The sequence below is a fragment of the Polyodon spathula genome, chromosome 5 (genome assembly GCF_017654505.1).
Source record: "Polyodon spathula isolate WHYD16114869_AA chromosome 5, ASM1765450v1, whole genome shotgun sequence".
Taxonomy (NCBI): domain Eukaryota; kingdom Metazoa; phylum Chordata; class Actinopteri; order Acipenseriformes; family Polyodontidae; genus Polyodon; species Polyodon spathula.
In genome coordinates this window covers 23854553-23877761 of record NC_054538.1, presented here as the reverse complement: position 1 = coordinate 23877761, position 23209 = coordinate 23854553, and the positions used below count along the sequence as shown (strand labels likewise).

Here is a 23209-nt window from a genome sequence, read left to right as displayed (position 1 = left end):
AAGGACGCCCCTCTTCAAAGGAGGTGGGAGGAACTTCCCCCTAACTGCAGGGCCCTGATAGGGCAGCTTTTTTATATATGCTCAGTGATTCACGGTCGGCGAGGGCTCTTTCCCTTTTGGTAATAGTTGTCATTATCTTTTAGGGAATCAGGGTTATGGTATTAACCTAATGTTCTCTTTCATCACAATTTTAATTCCCAAACTACTTACATCTGCGCAAGTGTTATTATTAGACGTATTTATTTATTTATTTTGAATAAACCTCCCGTTGTATTTCGTTTGCGAAAAACAAGGGTCCCTGTTTATACATACTATTACATTCACCAAATCGTAAAAAGCGGATTAGCATTCACTAGTTATTAAAAACAACACTTAAAATAACACAAAATGTGTTTGAATAAGTACAACAGTTTGTCACACAATGCATGACAGAAAAGGCATCATTATATTAACTCCAAGTAAACAAAAGGAGAAGCAGTCAGAAAGGTAAACACAAACGTCGAATTCTGTATTAGCTATTTAAACAATTTCTTAGTGGTTTACTTATCTTATACTTCTACAACACAAAGCGTTGTACGTGTTAATAAACAGTGGATTAGCATAAAACTGAACAGAAACTTGAACAAACCTAGTTTTTAGGTTTCAGACATCGTTCTTCGTTTTGTTCTTTACAGCTGTAGTATCGAATTCTGTCCACAAATAATTCAATGGCCCCTGCTCGTTGTACGCATGTGCAGAGCTATCTTTTTTTCTAGCGCTCTGCTGATTTCATCAAAGCGGGTTCACGGCGATTCAGCAGCTACTATGGTAACGCGCAACTTCTGAGATAAACACAAAGCCTACTCCATACATTTTTATTAATGTACCAAAAAATATACAGCGTAACATTGAAAGAGTACGTTCAAAAGCACGGAAGTTGAAAAGTTGTAGCATTAAATCAACAAGAAGGCAAATTATTATTATTATTATTACTATTTATTATATTATTATTATTATTATTATTATTATTGTAAAACACATGCTTGTGTACATGCTCTTTCATGATGAGTACACATATCTTTATAAATGTTTGTAAATCTGCCATGTTTGTAATTATGTAATTGATTGATGTTTGAATTGTTTGTATTTAAGGTATTTTCTTAAGTTGCTTTACTCTCTGCAAAGCTGGCCTCAACGTCAGAGTGCTTTTTTTAATGTAACAATTAATAAAATAGTGTCCTTTAAATCGTACGTGTTGCGATTTTCTTTTTAGTTGTTTATGTATTTCCAGCAGGCATTTATAAACAGTTATTAATTATTCTTTACATTTTCAACTGTAATATTTGCGCTTTCTTAATAAACGCCCAGAGCTGGTATTCCCATAAAACACATGCTTATATAAATACGTGCTTTTTCATGATTACACATATCTGTAAATGTGCCCTCACACTGCTTACAGTGTTTGGAATCAACTTATATTTGCATGCCACGGCAAAACATTTTGTCAAAGAGAAACATGTTTCTGTATATGTATTTCCAGCAGGCATTTATTTTATAAACACTGCATAGCCTATAATGTGACTCTTGTGTTGAAAAAACAAGCGGAAACCATTTTTCACAGCTGGTTATTTTGTATATTACAGCCGTAGAAAGTGGTTTAGAGTGCGTCTTCTAGGGCACCTGGAAATTTAAAATGCACACTGTCCACGCCTGACGTTCCAGCAGACATTTATAAACACTACATAGTCTAACGCGAACCTGCTGAAGTGCACAGTAAACACTGATCACATGACTGCAGGGCTGCTCCACTCGAATGCCTGCAGTCAAGGCTACAGACGCAGGAAGACTTTTTACATTGCCAGCGAAGGGAACGAAAACAGATTTAATTTAAAAATAACTTTGCAAAGAAAGGCTGCTGCACTGTAGGAAGGAGGTAGGTGTGGATGTTGTTTGTAAAAACCGGTACTTTTGTTTTTATAGCAATAGTAAAGGGAAGGGGGCGTGATCATCGTAGAGGTTGTAATAAACAGCTAGTCTCAGGGCCTTGGATTAGATTTCGCTGGGTAGATTAGCAATGTTTGTTACTGGTCTGTACAGTGACTGGTGGAACACAGGCACCTCGCTTCTTAACTTTTCACATGTTTTGTATTTTGTTAAAAGCTTTACTCGTGTCAGTAATGTGTAATGTTTTGGAAACGCGTTACACAGCTTGGTGTTAATAAGTGTATGGTTTCAGAATTTATTAGGCCTACCACAAGTTCCATGTTTGTGCACTTCTTCACTCCTCTAAAATTGCACATCCGTCATTTGTATATATTTTTAAAAACCTCTACAACGTTGTTCTTGGAGTTTTTCAGCCCAACAGTGATCATGACCAGTGTGTTGAGCATTTAAGTGTATTACATTTTATGCCTTGCTGTGAATCAAGTACTTCAGTATGGGGCCTATCTAGTATCTCTCCGTGGCATTACTCCCTGCAGTGCATTCCAATTTCTACTTACTATTACGGTACTGTTTATTATTATTATAGTGACCTGGGTTTTATAAATTAGTCTGTAAATAAATGTCAACCTAGTAAGCGAATTGAGAATATTATGTTTCCAGTGAAAAAGTACTTCCTTAGCTTGTAAATCTGTTTGTATTGTGTGATTTATAAATTAGATATTGAATTAAATTTGGTCGATTGCGGTATTGTGTTAATAGTTTGTTTGCGTGTACATGTGTTTTTTTTTTTTTTTTTTTTTTTTTAAATGTTCACCGCAGCAGCTCATGTCATTATGGGAATTAGCTAAACCATAAACAAATGTGCGAGTTAGGCGACTACCCATTTCAACCGAACCCACGCACCGAAATAAATACATAACTTCTGTACTAGATAGTTTGTTAATTTGGTTGGTGTTGCTTTACTGCTGCCTCTCTGGAACTTGATGAAAACGCGCCGCATGAATCCTTCTCTTGCAACACACGTGGCTTTAGAAATATATGTTCCAACATTATTAGGGAGTTCTGAAATGTTTTGCAATTAACTAGACCAAAATTGCACTATATTTGTTTAATTGTTTTTATACCGTTAAACTGGCAAATAATAAAAAAGCACTATTCTCACGTTGTCAGGTTTACTATTCAGGACATGTTTACAGTAAAATGCCCAAGCTAGTAGTACACGCAGATTTATCATAACTTACATTTTAGGCAGCATATGCTAATACTGACATGCAGGAAATGAAAACCGCTGTAACGATGTAATGTTTGATTTTCTTCGTCTTGGGTTGATCTCTTTGGCATGGCGCCCCATATAACAAGGTTTTTTTAAAAAAATATTTAAATGCTTGCCAGACGTCTGCTGTGCAATTTGGATACTCCTGAATAAAAGGCTGGTATGGTCATGTCTCAGTAGTGTTGATTGGACTGTGAGCAGTTGTGTGTGGTGTTGTTTTTTTTTTTTTTTTTTTTTTTTAAGTCATAGCCTGTGGTGGATTTCAGTAACGTTTTGGGGTATGTACATGTTAACTATTTGCTTTGTGCATGATCTTGTTAAATCATTGTAATGTAGCCTACTTCTTCATTGCACTTGTACTTTAAATATGAAAATGTATGTAAACCTGACTACATCACGATATACCTATATAACTGGTTTGTTTCCTTAGTATTTATCCTCTCTGTTTACCTTGTTGATTTAACAAAGAATATGCAAAAAGAATATGCTCCCTAAGTTATCCCAGTTAAACACAACTCAAAATGCTAAGAATAGCTAAAACCAATATAAAATATTTGTACTGTACATCATCTGAGACAGTTGAAGTCTTTGGGATTTAAAACTTCTGTGTAAAGGAAAAGGTGCACTACTACATTTTCTATTTGCACTTATTTATTTTTTTACCTGTTGCAGTAGATCTAGTATTTTGTTTGCTGTTCATGGCCATTAGCAAGCTCTATTGAATTCTATTTATTCTATTCCTCCAGTGTTAGGAAATAATGAATGACAATGCCACTTGGAGATCATGTAATTGTCACCTTTCACAGTCCAGGGTATAGGCTTATAAAGACTATACCTGAAAGAATGTGGTACTGGCACCAAAAGTATCAACAGCATTCTCAATGCGCTCTTTAAGCTACAACCATTATTTTTCTACTTATGTATTGTAATAATTTTCTAATTTAATTATATGGAACAACTTTTCCTTAGCATATTTGTTGTTTCATGTTGTTTAATTAGCATTTTTCTGTGCTTAATGCATATCTTCTTTATTTCTGCAGAACTGAAAGAAAAGTGACAGCATTCATGGATATAGGTGACACCTTTAACCATTTAATTCCCAGTGACCAGTTGGATGACACCTTATTACTAGGGCCGAACTTGGAAAGCGAAGTCGGTGATGAATTTGGAACAGGTCACAACTTAGAAGACTCTCTTAAGAACATGTTGAGTGACAAGGATCCCATGCTTGGATCTGCTAGCAGCCAGTTTCACCTATTAGATAATGACGATACCAACTTTCAGACCACTGGCTCAACAGGTATCTAATTAAGAAGTTATCAGAATGTTTTGGGTTTTTTTTTACTCCAGGTTTAAAAGGTAACGGCACAAAATATAAAGGTATTTCTATGTCAACTCAACCAGTTGAAAAAAGTTTCAGCAAGACTCACAAATGCTTGTATTTGTCTGATATATCTTAATGATGTTGTAGTCAGGAGTCATAGTTAAGAGACTGTTCTATTTGTGGACAGTTTTGTAATAAATAAATTAAAGTGCTGGTGAAATAGTATTATGGTGCAAATTGACACTGGGACCATCCTTTAACCTTTCATGTAAAATATCCATACCTGTTGCCATTGCCTTATAAGGCTGAGGCGATGCATCGTATCTTTTGGATAGTCAGGCTTCTGCGTAATATTTGTGTAAAGGAAAGCTTTTATTTTTATTAAATTTGGAATCTGCAGTTAAGTTTTTGCATTAAGCGCAGAGCCTCTCTGCTCCCGTTAGGTCTGACTCACTGAATCTGCGTGCGATTGAGCTCACCTTCTCCCTCCTGTGAATGTTTACTGATGGCATTGCATCTGTGCAGGAGTAAGTAACAGAGCAAGTTAAGAGCATTGTGCTAGAATTACAGATACTTTATCGATGAGCTACTATGCCTTTCGATGTTTGACAATTATTTTCTAAAGTAGACGGCAAGAAAGGAAAGTAAAAAAAGTAATGTTTGGGATACTCTGGTAACATCACTAATTTGCATGACTATTTAATGAGATGGAGAGGTCACGCTAGCCTTTAAAAATTTGCATTTGTAAAAAGCATACCTTCTCAAAATCTGCCTTTTCAACTATTACATCTGCATTTTTACATGCTGCATCAACATTGTTTATATTATTTTCCAGTGTAACTATTTCAGATTAACAAATTTAACCAATGTTTTCAAATGACTTGTGCTCTTTCCTAGTCAAAGTCTTAATAATCCTCAGGAGCTTCCATTGAAATTTGTCATGTTTTAGAGTGTTTACTGGTCTGCCCTCTGTTCTGACAGCTAAAACCCTGTTCTGATGGTACACTCACTACATAGGATCACCGCTGATTTTTTGTTGTGTTTTTTTCTTCTTTTTGTATAAAGAGGATGCAGGGAGCAGTGGAACAATTTACACGTTGCATTGCATAAAACTACTTCATAATGTAAACACAATTATTGGATAGGGATGAAGAAGGGAAATGTTGTCTTACATCTGCATTTTAAAAACACACGTGCTGTTATTGTTTTGCGTTTTATTAAAATGTCCTGTGTTGTTTTTATCTTGATTGGTTGTTACTCTGAGTGGATATGGAGTTAAACGTTTTATTTTTAATTTGCTTTGACCCCCAATTGGTACAAATCATCACAAATAAGAGAAACGTTACCCTTTCATAATGTTGATCAATTGATGCATCAGCTTTTTTGGAGAACGATATATCGATAGTAAAAATTAGGCATCGCCCTAGCCTTAATTGGCAATATGTATTTTATGGATCAATGCAAGACTTCCTATAGTGAATGGTATTCAAAAGAACCCCTACTAAAATGGTGATTTATGAGACCGAATTTATTTAAACATAACCGAAATACTGCCATGTCGTTTCCAGGACTGGAATATCATTCTTGTGAGGCACAGACTTGCTTTCTACAAATTGTGACCAATTTTGTCCAGTTCAGCAGATTGGGCTGAAAACCAGCAAATTATTGGCGGGTACCAAGTTAGTCTTTGAAGTGATACAGGTTGACGTGACAAGGAAAGAACTGTACAACAAAATACTGTGCGTATGATTGTGCCACACATTTGATGGTTGATTAATTTCTATATATATTCCTACCATAGCAGTCACAGTAGTTGTTACATGTGATGAGTTGAGCCAGCTCCTGCAGCTGTGTCAGTTTGGATATGCCTGGGAGTGGAATGTAGAAGATGTTGCAGGGAACCAGACTATTTGTTTATAAAAGCTTTAAAGAAAGTGCAGTGCTCTTGCTGTTGTGCCTGAAGATCATGGTAGATGAAAAGTATAGTAATTCATCTTGCAATGGTTTATGTCAATCCTCACAGCCTTAATTGTAGGCTGGTTTGTGATTCTTAAAGAGCACATGCCTTCGCAGTGTCTATAGGCTACTTGCCAGTTCTCAATGTAATTGAGGCTACTTACTGAATTTTAACTGAAACCATTTCTATCTGAACTGTGGTTGTTCAGTACTGTTAATATTTTATGTCCAAAGCAAAATATTTAAATAAATCCCACAAATCCTGACAAATTTAACTGCCGTACTAAATTCATCTTCTTTTTATGCAGTATTGCCATATAATCCAAACACAACATGCTTTGAAACAAAATCATGTAATCGGTAGATTTAATATTGATATTCTTTTGAAATTATTATGCTTAACATAAAAGGTATGCTGTGTTCTTTTTTGCACTAAAAAGTGACAAGGCACCAGTGAAGCAACTCCTTTTACATGTGGTATATCTAACACAGGAAGGACAAGTTCCATTGATTCAGGCCACAAATCAAACAGTGGTATATAGCATTTTAAATATTTCAAAACAGTACTAGCACGGTAGTGCAAATGTGTGTAAACTGAGTAAATCAGGGTTCGACATTAACCATGGCCCGGGGCCGGTAGAGAGCACAGTTGGGCTGATGGTTAGTTATAAAGCACCACAGGCCTGAGTGGGCCGGTTACATTTAACTAGTATTTTTTTATATATATATATATATATATATATATATATATATATATATATATATATATATATATATATATATATATATATATATATATCAGCTCTGGAAAAAATTAAGAGACCACTGCAAAATTATCAGTTTCTCTGGTTTTACTATTTATAGGTATGTGTTTAGGTAAAATGAACATTTTTGTTTTATTCTATAAACTGCTGACAACATTTCTCCCAAATTCCAAATAAAAATATTGTCATTTAGAACATTTATTTGCAGAAAATGACAACTGGTCAAAATAACAAAGATGCAGTGTTGTCAGACCTCGAATAATACAAATAAAATAAGTTCATATTCGTTTTTAAACAACACAATATGTTTTAACTTAGGAAGAGTTCAGAAATCAATATTTGGTGGAATAACCCTGATTTTCAAGCACTCCACCAGTCTTTCACATTGATGTTGGGTGACTTTATGCCACTCCTGACGCAAAAATTCAAGCAGCTCGGCTTTGTTTGATGGCTTGTGACCATCCATCTTCCTCTTGATCACATTCCAGAGGTATTCAATGGGGTTCAGGTCTGGAGATTGGGCTAGCCATGACAGGGTCTTGATCTGGTGGTCCTCCATCCACACCTTGATTGACCTGGCTGTGTGGCATGGAGCATTGTCCTGCTGGAAAAACCAATCCTCAGAGTTGGGGAACATTGTCGGAGCAGAATTGAAGCAAGTTTTCTTCCAGGACAAGGGAAAGGTTACAAATGAATATCCAAGTGTTTGGATATCCCAGTGAGCACAGTTGGATCAATAATCAGGAAGTGGAAGCTGCATCACACCACCCAGGCACTGCCAAGAAAAGGCTGTCCCTCAAAACTCAGCGCTCAAACAAGAAGGAGACTTGTGAGAAAAGCCACAGAGAGGCCAACAATCATTATGAAGACGCTACAGAGTTCAGTGGCTGGGAGTGGAGTAATGGTGCACCAGCCAACCATATCAAGAGCTCTGCATAACACTGGCCTGTGTGGGAGGGCAGCAAGAAAGAAGCCGTTACTCAAAAGTACCATTGAAAGCACGTCTGGAGTTTGCCAGAAAGCATGAGTGTGACCCAGCTGCTATGTGGGAAAAGGTTTTGTGGTCAGATGAGACCAAGATAGAGCTTTTTGGCCAAAACTCAAAGCTCTATGTGTGGCGCAAACCTAACACTGCCCATGCCTCAAGACACACCATCCCTACAGTGAAGTATGGTGGTGGCAGCATCATGCTGTGGGGATGCTTCTCATCAGCAGGGACTGGGCATCTTGTTACAATTGAAGAAAGAATGGATGGAGCAAAATACAGGAAAATACTGCAAGAGAATCCTTTCAGCAGGACAATAATCCCAAGCACAAGGTCAAAGCAACATTGGAGCGGCTCAAGAACAAAAAGGTGAATGTCCTACAGTGGCCCAGTCAAAGTCCTGATCTCAATCCCATTGAGAATCTGTGGCACTATTTGAAAATTGCGGTCCACAAGCGTCGTCCAACCAACCTGAACAACCTGGAGCAAATCTGCTAAGAAGAATGGGTCAAAATCACTCCGACACTGTGTGCAAAGCTGGTACATACTTACCCCAAAAGACAAAGCTTTTATTGCAGCGAAAGGTGGCTCTACCAAATATTAATGTGTGGGGGTTGAATACTTATGCAAGCAAGATATTTTATTTTTTTCTTTTTCTTAAAAATATTTCCCAACATAAAACCAATGTCACCTTACAATAATTGATCCTGAGTTTCAGTGTTTTGAAATAAAATCTCGAACAGAACGAAATTTCAATGTACCATTTGTAATTCATTAATATAAGAGAATTGGTCAGGGGTCTGAGTACTTTTGCAAGGCACTGTATGTATGTGTGTGTGTGTGTGTGAGAGATACATATATATATATGAGAGAGTAGTGTTTTTGGGTTATGACCTTATGGAGTCAGATGGGTGCCTCAGTTTCGGCTTGCTTGGCCAGAGGCGGCGTCTGTGGTATTTGGACCAGTTTGGTGAGGGTACAGTCCTTTGTTTTGGCCACAAAGAAGTCCTGTTATTCATGGAACAGCTCCTCCTGTTCTGATCTGAGGCCTTCCCTATTGCGCTGGCAGAGGTCTCGCAGGGCCTCCTCCCAGAGCTGAACTTTCCCCCGTTCCACACCGGCACCTTCCTGGGCCTGCGTTTAGTTCCTCAGCCTTGTGAGCTGCCAGTTGGAATGGAGGGTTGGCCTTAGGGCCAGCCCGGTGGTTGGCAGCCTGGTCCACGGCTGAGCACGCTGCAGTGCTGGGCGGCATGCTGGCTTGTGGGCGAGCAGGGAAATTGGCAGATGAATGTCTGTGGACAAGCGGCAGGCCGGGGTCGGCACCCGGTCTGTGGAGCAGCACGGTAGCTGGAATTCTTGACTGCAGGTTAGCGGGTGGTTGGACTAGTCAGCGGGCAGGATTGCTGGCTTGCAACTGAGCTGGTGTGGTGTGGTGGCTGGTAGGTGGGTATGCTGTCTCTCTTCCATCTCCACGGCTCCCTTCCAGTTGCAAGCGGAGTGTGCAGGCCCCTTGTTTGGTCCTCTGTACGGACATGCTTGATATGTGCTGACGGGGTTGGGGGCTGCTCCCAGGTCGGTACTCACTGTTGCTATGTGGTTCTGGGGGTGGCAAGAGGTGGTCTCCAGGATCTGCTCCAGCCGGCGGCCCTCTGTGATGGGCTCCATAAGTGACCCGAGTTCTTCTAAGTAGCAGGTGTGCCCTCTAAGTAGCAGGGCTCACAGCCCCTATTAAAGCCCCCATCGCGGCTTGGTCCCAGCAGGGCATGCTTGTTCGCACAGGGCTGAGAGAGAGAGATTTTATAGCTCAGGTTTATCTCAGACTTTGAATTCCCTGTTTTGACATGTTGTTTTATAAATAAACTGTATGATCAGGTAAGGGGGGCAGGCAATTATAAGTCGTTGTATAATTGTAATATATTTAATTAAGGAATTTTGGTTGTTTTAAGCTTAAATACATTCCAATTTAGATTTTTTTTTTTTTATAGTGGTATGCTTTATTGTTAGTAAATATTTATTACATCCCTATATTATAGTGTTGTCCGGTAGGCTCATGCACTTTATGTTGTTGTACATAAAAATAAAGAAACTTAACTCAAATGTAAGTTTTTTCATGATGGTTTTGCTGGCTAGTTACCAAGATTCCCAATATGTTAGGGTTTAAACTGGTTTAGGAATGTAAACACAATCTACCATATCTGTTTTCAATATACATTTACGTGTAGTTGATTGTACAGTTAAAGGTTTAATTTCACTTTGGCTTACCACGTCCCATAGTTCCATCACCGGAGTAATTACATACACTTATCGTCTCTTTATCTGTCTGTAGTTGTAGGACTTGAAGACATCATGTATGAGGGGGAATTAAAGGAAAGTGGCCATGATATCATTGAGGAAGAAGACTTGATGCTTCCCGGCAAGAGCCAAAGAAGCAGATCTGTAAATGCTGCTTTGCAGTCAACTAGAAAGTCACCACGCTTAATGGCACAAGGTCAGCAAGAAGGTGTACCGATATTTTAGAGACCACAGATTAATAGGACTAGAAAGTAGTTTGTCTGTTCCTTTTCAAGAAATCTTTAAATGATGTAGGTTATCTTAAAACGGTGAAGGGAAACAATCTGTTAAGAGATCAGACGTTGGAGCATTTGGCCAGATAAGTTGCTTGCCTAAGGCAAACGTTTGTGTAAGCCATGGTTCAATTTACTGTGAAAGTTACCTTGGATATATATATATATACTATATCATATATATAATATATATATATATATATATATATAAATAAAATAATAGAATGGACCTCAAATTTTCATATAGAAAGACCAATAAAAGGAAGTTGGTATTTTCCAAATCCATATGTTTGAAATGACCAATTTCAGTAGGTCTAAACTTGACAAATTGCCAACTGGTTGAATTTAAACTAAATCATAACCAGTTAAAAACTTTTAAAATGCCTATGAATAACTTTTTTTCCCCCCCAGAACCTGTGAGAAGTTTGCGACAGAGTACCTTAGCAAGGCGTTGCAGTCCTTCAAATGCTTTAAAGAAATCCCCTGCAAAAGATGACCCAGGGAGCAGGGGGGAGCAAAAACAGCAGGAAAATTTAACTGGACAGGATGAATCAGAAAGTTGTTCACAAGAGTCGGGTCTGCATAGTGTTCAGCAGATAGTACCTACGGGTGTTTCTACAATGAACCCTGCAGCAGTAGCTCCCAAGAAAGAAGACGCTGTTGAGGATTTTAACAGTGGGTTAAAGGTGGAAGAGCAGTCCAGTGGATCGCCTATGACAGACACAAACATGGCACTGACAAGTGAGGACAGCTCAATCTGTCAAACACATGATAAAGACAAGAAAATCAGCGGGGAACAAGACAACGAATTGTTCAAAACTAGCATGGGTGAAAATGCACCAAATACTGGAATACATACTGAGGGAAACATAGGTGAACTAAAAGGAAAGGCAAGCGATGAGATGCAAATCCATATCCTGGGTTCCTCAGAGTTAGGGCCATGTATAAACCCTAATGAAGTTCAGGAAGGCCCCAGTATGTTACTGAGGAATCGTAAGGTAGAAGATCAGACCAAAAAAAACATTCGTGATAAATCTGTAGTTGAACCAGAAAATGTCCAGGACCAAGTAGATGCTCAGACATTGGGATACAGCAGTGTTGAAAGAACTGGTCCTGATGATGAAAGTCAGGATGTTAATCAAACGCAGCAGCATGCAGACACCAACGCAGAAGAAAGGCTTCATCCATCTAAAGGTCGAAAGAATCAAGAATCTCGGAACAAACTGGACCAAAAATATCCAATAAAGAAGCTGTTAAAGGCTGAAGAGGTGCAATCCACATTAAAGCAGCATCATAAGCTTTTACCAAAGTTGCAGGCAGAGTTACTGACGGAACATAAGTTTCCGCAACAGAGAAAGGTTAGGATAGGCATTCCGAATTATCAGGGGCCCAAACAAAAGCAGCCCTTGACTGCTATAAAACGTAAAGCAGATGACCCCAAAATGCACCAGCAAGAGCGGGCAGCAAAACTTCAGAAAACTGAAGGACGTAGCCAGGATGTGAAGTCAAAAATTGGGGATAAAACACATCTGAAGCAAGCACAGATGCTACAGCCTAGCATGAGTTTAAAGTCTCCAGAGTCAAGTAGACCAGCAAATAGAATGTTAGCTGTTGGTGTAGTTCAAGATAGATTTAAGAGCCAACAGCAGACTACACAGTTTCCTCATATAAGCCAAAAACATAATGTGGCACTGAGTAAATCCAGCTTTATTCAAAAGGATGAGCTAGAAGATGATGATGGAGAAAAACATACATTAAAAAAGAATGAGAAGGGATTGCACAGGCAGAGGAGAAGCAGCAGGAGCCTCTCTCTAAATGAGCCTCCCTTGTTCATCCCAGACAATGTGCCAGCAGTGAAAAAAGATGCTTCTGAAGATGGAGATTCTAACGATAATGAAGTTGTGTGGGATCACAGCAAGAACTGTGCTTTCTGTAAAAAAACTCACAGCAACAGGTAAAGTTTACATTTATATTTGCCCTATATGCAGTACTTTATGTGTATCATATAAACCTACCTGTTTATTAATAGTGATTTTATTTTACATTAAATGTAGATAAAGCAAGCGCAAATATATTATAGGCTGCACATGTTATTGTCCTCGCATTTAATACGTGTTCTATTTTAATTTGTATTTTTTCATTACTAGTCAAGTAAAAACGAACCACATTGTTTTTATTAACCTCAATGATGTAGACCACAATTTTATATTTATTTTTTTATATACTTACCCTTTTAACTTTGTGTTTACAAACTATTTAATTAGAGGTGCTGTTCCTCTTACATTTTGCCTCCAGGGCTGCTCCTTTTTTGTTCACAAAAATGATCTAGTATCAGAATCGTGTTTCACACTTACATTATTACATGTATAGTGGATGTAGGTCATGGCTATGGATTTCTTTTTTTTATTTACTTATTATGTTCATCTCTGAGTTAAAGCAAATTGTTAATGTTTTTACATTTTTATTATTATGGTGCAGTTCTCTGGAAAGGCACTGAAGTTTGTTGTCCTGCTCTCGTAGGTTCATGGTTGGATGCGGGCGCTGTGATGATTGGTTCCATGGTGACTGTGTTGGGCTCGGCCTTGCTCAGGCACAGCAAATGGAGCAGGAAGACCAAGAATATGTATGTTTAAAGTGCTGTGCTGAAGAAGATAAAGGAGTTAAATCCAGTGCACAAAACCCTTGTGCAAAACAACAACCCAGTTCCGTAGAGTGCCACTCCAAGCCAGAGCACCAGGAGAGCAGACCTGCAGTTAAGCATGAGAAACTTGGGCAGCCAGCATCCTCCCCTACAGGTGTCTGTAACCTTAACATTGGGAGAAGTGAAAAAACAAAGCAGTCAGACGATATTAGGAAGTATAAAGTCAAAATTTTCAGAAAGGTATGTGCAGTGCATCAAGCTTGCTTTTAGTTTTGTGAAAGCCAAGTTTTTAACTTCTTGATTCTGAGCTATTCTTCTTCCAGCTTAGGTTGTACTAGTTCCTTGCAAGAGTAGTAGCAACTCTTAATTTTATTTAATGCAGGATTCATTCCCTTGATTTTTAAGTGCTTAGATTCCCTCATAATGTCAAGGCAAACTGCTGTTTGCTACCCTGTTATCTAATGAAAAATATTTTGAAACGTTTGTCTTTTTTATATCTGCCAGTTGTTTGACAATAATGTAAAATGGTAATAACCAAAGCAAAATTGGAATGTTTTTATCCTAGCATCATGTACAGCATGCTTCCTCTGATCCCCCAAGATAGTTTTGGAATATGATACTGCTGCATCGTAAAAGATGAAAACAGCTGATGATGTCTCATAATAATAATTTGTTCTCTCCACTTTAGCTTTTTTCTGGTACTGGATCTTAAGCTAAGCTCTGTTCTCAAAAGAATTATCAAGGGTTTGTAGTGCCTAAAAATAACAAATTCACGTGTGGGTGCTTCGGACATTCTGTGCAACTTAAATCTGATTCTGAGCATCACAGTACATCTGTATGAGCATGCCATTCTTGGGTTTCCAAAGGTCACTGGGAAATTGAAATACATTTTTATTTTAAAGATTCACATCATCTGTTTTAACTGGCCCCTACTTAATTGACTTCAACTGAGTAGATCATATCTGTGAAGTGAAGCACAAATTGGTTAATTAGGTGCTTGTTAACAACAGCAATAGCGTGTGCTCACAGGCAATGGTTAGTCTCCAAAACTGTATTAGTCCAGTAGTGTCTGGCTTACCTGCACCATTACAAAATAACTCCCAGCTGTCGTATATTTAGATTCAATCTCTATTTTTAAAGGAATCGACAGAGGGAATTTCCTCTGAATCCAGGGAAATGGAGAACAGAAAGATGCAAACAGTGGGGAGAATAAGACGTCCATCAGGGGACTGGATGGGGCATGGGGACAGTGAACCAAAACCAGGTGAGTAAGGAAACCAGGTGATTGCAAGAAAAGTTAGGTGCGGTGAAACCATTTATATTCTTTATTTATGTGTATTTTACTGTACTCACTTTAACAGTATTTCTTTCCTGTTTAGGAATCAGTGAAAGGCAAGATATCAAGAAAAAGCAAGTAGAAAAGTCTCCTTTCTCCTTGCTCTCTTCCTCAAAAAAACCCTCAGTTGAGCAAATAAGGCAGAATGTCCGTGAATCTCTGAAGGACATTCTCATTAAAAGGTAAAGTTTAGGGCCAAGCAATTACTTTTGGTGGTGCTGTCTGACATAATTTTAGACTTTTTGTTTTTGTTAAATGCCTTTTGGAAATACCACATTTGTTACAATATCCAAACGCCTTATTTTTTAAAGTTGTTGGTGGCCATTATTTCTTTAAAACACTATCATCGAACACTGTACACTTACAGTTATAAAACCATATCAAAATATACCATTTTGAGTTAGACTTGTGTTTGACACATTGTCTTGCAGTATATTAATTTTTCATTGATTTAATTGTTGTAGCAAGCTAAATTTGTTTCATTCACTTACTAAGAGAGCATAACCTCTTCTTCCAGACTCTCTGAATCTAATTTGAAGGTTTCTACAGACAGAGCTGCGAAAGTTGCCTTGAAAACTGAGAGGGAACTCTTTTCTTTCTTTCGGGACACTGACACCAAATACAAGAGCAAATACAGAAGCTTAATGTTCAACCTTAAGGATGCTAAAAATAATGTAAGTACAATGCAGACCTATAGGCAAAATATTTTTGTTCTTGGATTTAAAATAATTTCTACTTGAAAGACATCAGAAAATGCATGAAATACGTTTGCTTTATTCAGGTCATCCAAAATCATCTAATACAAGAAACATTCATGTTGTATATGTTCATTCAGTGCATTTTCACACACCGTGTTAACGTGTAATTTCTCATTTTTTAGGTCTTATTCAAGCGTGTTCTCAAAGGTGAGATTAGTCCAGATCATTTGATTCGTATGAGTCCTGAGGAACTTGCATCAAAGGAACTGGCTGCTTGGAGACAGAGAGAGAATCGACATGTAAGAACAAAGTGTCATAAATGTTGCCATCTGTAACTAACTATTCATAATGCGGGATTGTTTTCAGCAGGTGGTAGTACATTTCTTCTTTTTTAAACATGGTCATTTTGATTGTTTGTTGTTTTTATCATTTTAGAAACACCTTCTGCACTCCAAACAACTTGGTTTTGGGGTGTCTTTTCTAACCTTATGCTCTGTTTTGTAATCATCAGTCTAGGTGCAATTACTCAGACGCTGACTTTTTTACACTGTTCACTGATTATTGTAATGCCAAGTTTTCATTTTTTGTATTTCTTTTACTGCAAGTTGTTTGTTTCAAAGTATTCGGTCTGCTGTAAACCATAAAATCCATACAGTACACGTACAACCATGCTGCTATAGCAGTAACATTTGTGCAGAAGCAAGGTCACGTGCAGCAAATGCTTTGCTTACAGACCTTTTAATATGGAGTGACGTATCCATAGGGAAGATTCCATTTTATATTCTAACAAATGCCAAAAATGAAAATGTGTACAATCAATAGTAGAATCTGTAATCAAGAATGCAGAGAATGTTCACAGTGCTAGAAATAGGTATTTTCTTTTGAATCGAGTGGTTGAACATTGCTGTTAGTACACATTGCCTTAACAATACTTTTTCTCAGACAATTGAAATGATTGAAAAGGAACAGCGAGAGGTTGAAAGGCGGCCAATCACAAAAATTACTCACAAAGGAGAAATAGAAATTGAGAATGAAGAGCAAGTGAAAGAGCCTGAGGTTATGGAAGTAGAGGTAAGAGGCACATTGAATTTCTTTTTTTGTGTGATTTGCATAACAGAAAACTACTTGCAATGCAAAGACACACCACAATATATACCACAATTTAAAATAATTGAACTTTTGTATTTAGCAGGAACCAGTGCCTAAACCAGTAGAAGAACCAGAGGAAGTTACAGAAGAGGTAGATTCTGAAAGCACAAAAGATACGACAAGCCAGCACAAGAAACACCTGTTCGACCTTAATTGTAAAATCTGCACAGGTAAAAGGACAAATTGTTTACATAATAACATACACTGTGCTGTATATATCTAGTAGTCTATTTGAAATCCACCCCTAGAATGTGCATTTTATATTTAATATATAAAGGTACAAAATAAAACATGGATACATAAATATGCAGTCTTCCTTACAAAAAATATTAAAACACCTTTTTTTTTCCTTCTGAAATTATCACCATGTGTACACATATAATATATATATAATAATATATATACTATCTATATATAGATATAATATTATATTATATATATATATATATATATATTCTACCTATATAACTGATCTAGGGGGAGTGAAGTTTCTGGAGAAAATAAATAAGATTAAGACAATCATTCTATTTTATAGGGAGGATGGCTCCACCAGTAGATGACGTTCCTTCAAAGATAGTGAAGGTTGCAACTACTGTGATACGAAGGCAATCGAATATTGAAGGGGAAACATTGATTAATGCTGTTTCTACCTACTCAGAAGTTCTGCCTTTCAGTGCCCAAGATGAGAAAGATGAAAAAAATGCTGTCTCCCCTAGTGCCTCATTCTGTGCTGAAGAGAGGTAAGAAATTGTAGTGGTTGTAGTTCTGTATTAATTTACTTCATCATTTACTAAATATTTGTAATGTTATGATACACACTTAATGATGTACACCTGTTCAGTTTATAGGGTATTCATTGCAACGTTCAAGTTTAAGATCAACCCAGTTATTACCACATTTTATCTATTTGGTGCCCATTTTATGCTTCAGCATTTTCTTTGCCTAAGGATTAAACAAATATTTTTGCAGATCTCAAAACAGAATACAATTATTTTTTTTATGTGTTTTCCAGGTTTAATGCCTATGGCAATGTAATAGACGAATCAGCATCCGTTGATCTTTTAGAGTCTCTTTGGAAAGGATTCATCAACATGCCTTCTGTGGCAAAGTTTGTAATTAAAGCCTATCCAGTGTCTGGCATATTAGACCATCTTACTGAGGTATTTTTTTTTTTTTTGTTGTTGTTTATTTTTTGACTAATGAAACTTTTGTGTTCCTGCTGATTCATTTTGCATTTTCATATCTTTATTTAAAATGTTTTACAAACACACATCAAATATTTAATATAATTAGAGCTTCTGTTTTTATTAATTTCATTTTCAGTGCTTATTTTTGAGCTATTTGAGTTTTGTGTAGATACCCTGAAATCCTGTTTTGTTTTCGGGGCTTTTGCTTTTTATATGCTGTATTACTGTTTTCGGTTAGTTTCCAAAATGCTTGGGTGTTTTTTTTTTTTGTGAGGATATGTAACTCGACAGTGCTTGCATGCTTAAGTTGTACCTTCTTTCCTTTGCTGTCTTCCTCAACGAAATCCCTGTGGTCACTGGCACATTCTTCTGGGGTTTCTGTCATTAGGCATTTGTTTACATTTCACCACAATTTGCAATTCTGTTTTAAGTCTTCCATATCTAACTGTAATATAGCTTTAAATCCAGTGAACAAGCCTTAATTTCTAATTGTAATCTTGTTTTAAATCTTGCAAGTGGAGTCTCCAGTAGAAATGTAGGAATTTGCTGCTACTCAGTAGTTGCGGTGGGTTTAAAGTATTCAGAACAAATCAAGATACAAGTCAAGAAGGAGGGACATTGCCCAACTGCACTGGGAAAGTTTTTATTTATTTATTTATTTATTTATTTTTGGGAAAAGGGGTGTTTTTACAGTGCTTTTTCAGATAAAATCGAAAATCAGAAGCCCTATAAAATGGCGTGGAAATGCCCTGCATCCTGACTGGTTGCCAACACTCAAATGCCATATGGTTAAAAAAAATATAACCAATGGTTCAGATCTCATTTCTGGAAAATCAGTTTCACGGTAATGGTGAGCCTTGAAGTCGTGGGCGGTACTGCTACAACCCAGTTCCAAGGTGGTTGAAGACACTGGGCTGCGTTTGAGGCATGGGTTGTGTCTTGTATGCTATTACTTATAGAGAAAACACTGGTGCAGTAGTAAAATGAACAGAAAAATCTGTGGCAGCTAGGGAGTCTATGACTGTGTGTTTATAAATTTCAGCCTTTGTTAATGGTAACTTAATATTCAAATGACTACACACATTTTTCTCACAGGATCTACCAGATAGCATTCAGGTTGGAGGTAGGATATCCCCTCAGATGGTGTGGGATTATGTGGAAAAGATACGTGCCTCGGGAACAAAAGTAAGTACCAGGCATATGTTTGATATAAGATGTAGCATAAATAATAAGAGACTGAGTGAAATGGTCTTGTGAGGTGATATTTATGTGAAGTTTTGATAAAGATTACTGTATTTGAAAACCTTTCCCGACTGGCTACATTATAAGAGTGAGGAAAACAAAAATTGATCACCAGCCTTTTTAAGTGTTTAATGACACAATGGCAAATCATTTTATTTCAGACTTAATGTCCTCAGTTTCCTCACACCAATTATTATGAAAATATTAACTTCTAATAAAAAGAACAATAAATATACCAGCAGTTAAGATTTTTACATTCAAAGAGATGCATAGCAACTTCATGGCTATATTTAGTGAAATATTCTAATGAATGATATTTCTTCTAGGAGGTGTGCTTAATTCGCTTTTGCCCTGTGACAGAAGAGGATCAGATCTCTTACACTTTACTATATGCATACTTCAGTAGCCGAAAGCGTTACGGTGTTGTGGCCAACAACATGAAGCAGGTGAAGGACATGTATCTCATACCCCTGGCATCCTCAGAAAAACTTCCTCACCATCTTGTGTCCTTTGATGGCCCAGGTGAGTTCAAATAGGATTTTTTTTTTTATGTTCAGAATTATAAGGGGGGGGGGCAGGGAGGTCCATATTCCTGGCAACGAAGATATTTGGAGCCATGTACATAGATATATTTTTAAAGGTCGTGCTTCCACTTTTAAATCTAGACATCCACTAATCCCATTGTAATCAAAAGTTGTAAGGGTGCACTTTAGCAAAATATGCTCGAGTATCAATCTGTGGAGGTGCCTGTCTGTATGTATACCAACATGTATATGTATAAAACAAACATGTTACTGACATACTTGTTTGCTATTTTATTTTTATTGACCTAGTTAACAATTGAACAAACATTTTGTGTGTGTGTTGATGGAATTTGCCCTTCACAGGTTTGGAAGCCAGGCGCCCAAACCTCCTCCTGGGATTAATCATTCGGCAGAGGGTTAAGAGAGACTTTGTTGTAGTCCTGCCAGTAGATATCCCTGAAGCGGCATCTGACACATCTTTGCCTGAGAAAAAAAGCAAAACTGAAGCAGAAGCAGCAGCTGATGAGGAAAAAACATTATTTAACTCCCTTCCACCAGCACTGCCAATGCATCAAAACAAACCTCAGCAGTCTAGTGAAGATGAAGATGAGGAGGAAGAATGTAAACAACCTACTACAGTTGTGGAAAATGTCTCGCAGGAGCCAACAAAACCTTTAAGGTTTCTTCCTGGAGTGTTGGTTGGTGGGGAGAACCAAACATCCTCTCTTGACCTGGCCAGCAAGCCAATAGACGTGGATGATATTCTTCAAAGCTTATTGGGTACAACAGACAAAGTACCTGAAAAACAGAACACCTTAAATGCTGGAACTGTCTTATGCCCTGCTTCCAATAAAAGCCCAGCTTTGAATACTCCCAGGCCAGATCGTTTTATAATAAAAAGGAGAGAAATTAAAGTTGTTAAATCTGAGCACAATCTGCAAGACTCTGCCAGTCCTACTGACAGATTTAAACTAAAAGATTATGTAGAGCTAGAAAACTCAAGGGCAACAAGTTCTGTTTCCCTGAAAGATAAACCACCAGACGTTTCCACCGAGGCCTTCCTGGCAAATATGTCCCCCGTTAAAACAAAGGAAGAAAACAGTAAAGGTATTCCACAACTTAATACAGAACAGCAGATGAATGAAAGCAAAGTCAGCTCTTATCTGGAACAAGCTAGTAATGGAGGTGAATGTCCTGTAACTGTATCGTGTACCTTTGGTGAAGACAACACATCTCCTGTTACTTCAAATTCATTGTTTCAGATTCCCAAAAGGGACCCCCGTCAAGCTGTTGGAAGAACCTCCACAGACAGCTTTCATGATGTGGATGGAAATAAAAATGTCAATACAAAAGAAGACACTTTTAAAATAGAAAATACACTTTCGGAGACAAAAGCTCATTCAATTCCTAGAGATCAGAGTCAAGGATATATCTTGCCTACTGTTTTAAATACAAACATTCAGTGTTCCTCAGTTCAAACTGGGACAGAACAGCAAAGTTTTTCATATCAGCAAGGCACAAAGTATCTACCTTTAAATGAAGAAATACAACACATTAACACTGTTCCATCATTCAGAAGGGGACCTGACTTTCATTTGTCTTCACAAGGCCAGGTTCCGGGTCCTGTTCCTGGTCATTACCCACAAGCAGGATTTCCAGCACATCACATCCCACCAGATCACATTAGTGGTCCTGGGTTTCACTTTCAGAGAATGCCAAATTCAGATTTTCCTACACAAAATAACAGTGTGTCTAATTTTCAACCCCAGCATCCACAAATACCACCTCTGTTTAGTTTTCCAAGAGGTCCTCCTCCAGTGTTTCATCCATCAGAATCTGAAGTTCAGAATCATGGCATGCCTTGGCCTCCCCCAGTCTCTTTTCCACCAAGCTTTCCATCGCACCACACAGGACTTGCACCTTCTGGTCCACAGTTGTCTTATGATTCAAGATATGGAGTCTCTTCAAAACCTCACACGATTACGGAAGTTAAAGGACCAGAAAGACGCTACAGTGACCCCTGGGACAGACAAGCTCAGCATTCTGAAAAGAGGGACCGGAGCGAACACCAAAGCAGGCAAAGGTATTACAGTGAATCCCATCATGAAAGAAAAGGAAGACATCGTGAAAGGGATTATGAGCGAGATAGGGGAAAATATGGGGAACGTCATTCAGAAAAAGATGGACCCAGAGAAAGAAGTCGAAGCAGGGATGAGAAGGACAGAGAGAGGAGAAGAAGCCAGGAAGAGAGGCATAGAGGTAAAGAAAGGGACAGACATGGTGCTGAACGACCGAGAGATAGGCAGCGGAGTGAGGAATACAGTAGTCGTTCTGACAAAGAAAGGGAGAAGACCAGGGAAAGAGAGAAAGATAAACATAAAGACTCTGATTATGAAAAAGGAAGCAAAGATACAAAATCAAAAGATGAAAAACATTTATGATGGATATATAAAAGCATATTTTTTTGCATTGTGCCAACTCTTTCTCAGTGTCAACAGTGCTTTTTATTGTGTTAGCTGGTAGAAAACAGCATTTTATACTTTTCTTTCTGCTTTCTCATAAATACAACTTTAGAAGTAGAAATATTGGAGCTGTAAAACAAATATTTTTTTGTGTTTTTATTGACAAGTTGATTACATTGTAAGGATAGCAAGGTACATTTTAATAAATGTTCAATTTTTAAAGGTCTTATTTGAAAGAATACATTTTTATTTCTGTCTGTATTTCTAGTATGTATTTTTCAGTCATGAATTGCACTATTGTAATTAGGATTGTAACCAATGTTGAGATATTTGCAAATTATACTAATCTTCAAAAATACTTTACTAAAAAAAAAAACAAACACACATTTTAAGTTTTGAAAATAAAACGGTAATAGATTGTGAATAAAGATATTTGCATTGCAATCTTGCTTTTCTTGGAGTAGTTCCAAAAGTCAGTTGTCTGAGATTTGCATTGATGCAAATATGTTATTTTCAGTGAAGCCAAAACAACCTGTGTGGCTTAAACATTTCAGATTTTAATCAATTTTGTCATTTTAATTATTTCCCCTTAAACAGTGAGAATTTAGTGTTAGTTAACTCATTTTTATTTTTATTTCTGGGGGAAAAAAAAAAATCTGAATAGTTAAAATGTGTTCACTTAACTTTATTTTGTTTTAAATGTATATTCTTCCCAAACAACAGTATTCAAAGGCCCCTGGAACATAGGAAGCTAAGATTTGTCCTTTGAATGACAGTATGCATAAACCTGGTGGAGAAAACTTCAGTGTTTTTGTATGTACAAACAATTCCCAAGTAAATTTTAATCAATTTGCACTTTGAAAGCTGAAAGCTTTGGAAGCTGTGTTTTTACTTGAAGGCATTAACATTGAGAGTGTGAGTCACAGAGGTCAAAAGTAGCACCAAAACCACCAAGAAAAATATACAACTTGAACACAGTGCAAATCATATTTTAATATAGAAAGAATGATAGTTATTCTTTTATACAGTACAAAAGTATTTTAACTGCACAGTGCATACATTACTTTGGCTGTTTTGAAATTTAGTAATACAGATTAAGCAAGGTCATGATATATAGCTCCATACTTTTTGTATTATGTTCATTGAGCATATTACTCATAAATGTAACCTGTTTTTTACAT

At 37.4% G+C, this 23209-nt stretch overlaps 1 protein-coding gene across 3 annotated transcripts; it reads left to right on the top strand.

The window, feature by feature from the left end:
* Positions 1–1757: 1757 nt before the first annotated feature.
* Positions 1758–22883, top strand: phf3 (PHD finger protein 3). Of its 3 annotated transcripts, none has more exons than XM_041250107.1 (16): positions 1758–1912; positions 4237–4496; positions 10552–10713; positions 11201–12743; positions 13310–13670; positions 14571–14694; positions 14810–14948; positions 15284–15440; positions 15647–15763; positions 16407–16535; positions 16657–16783; positions 17149–17353; positions 17626–17773; positions 18896–18985; positions 19369–19564; positions 19930–22883. In XM_041250107.1, the coding sequence occupies exons 2-16, from the start codon at positions 4262–4264 to the stop codon at positions 22005–22007; spliced, it is 5811 nt and encodes a 1936-aa protein (XP_041106041.1). In that variant the 5' UTR covers positions 1758–1912; positions 4237–4261; the 3' UTR covers positions 22008–22883. The 3 variants fall into 3 exon arrangements, with proteins under 3 accessions (XP_041106041.1, XP_041106040.1, XP_041106042.1); XM_041250106.1 differs by having other exon boundaries at positions 16654–16783; XM_041250108.1 differs by lacking the exon at positions 10552–10713 and having other exon boundaries at positions 16654–16783.
* The last annotated feature ends 326 nt before the right edge of the window (positions 22884–23209 follow it).

Coding starts and splice junctions, on each gene's coding strand:
- phf3 (XM_041250106.1), top strand. CDS start 4,262: ATGGATATAGGTGACACCTTTAACCATTTAATTCCCAGTGACCAGTTG. Junction 15,764..16,406: donor GACAGAGAGAGAATCGACAT/GTAAGAACAAAG, acceptor ACTTTTTCTCAG/ACAATTGAAATGATTGAAAA. Junction 17,354..17,625: donor TCATTCTGTGCTGAAGAGAG/GTAAGAAATTGT, acceptor TGTGTTTTCCAG/GTTTAATGCCTATGGCAATG.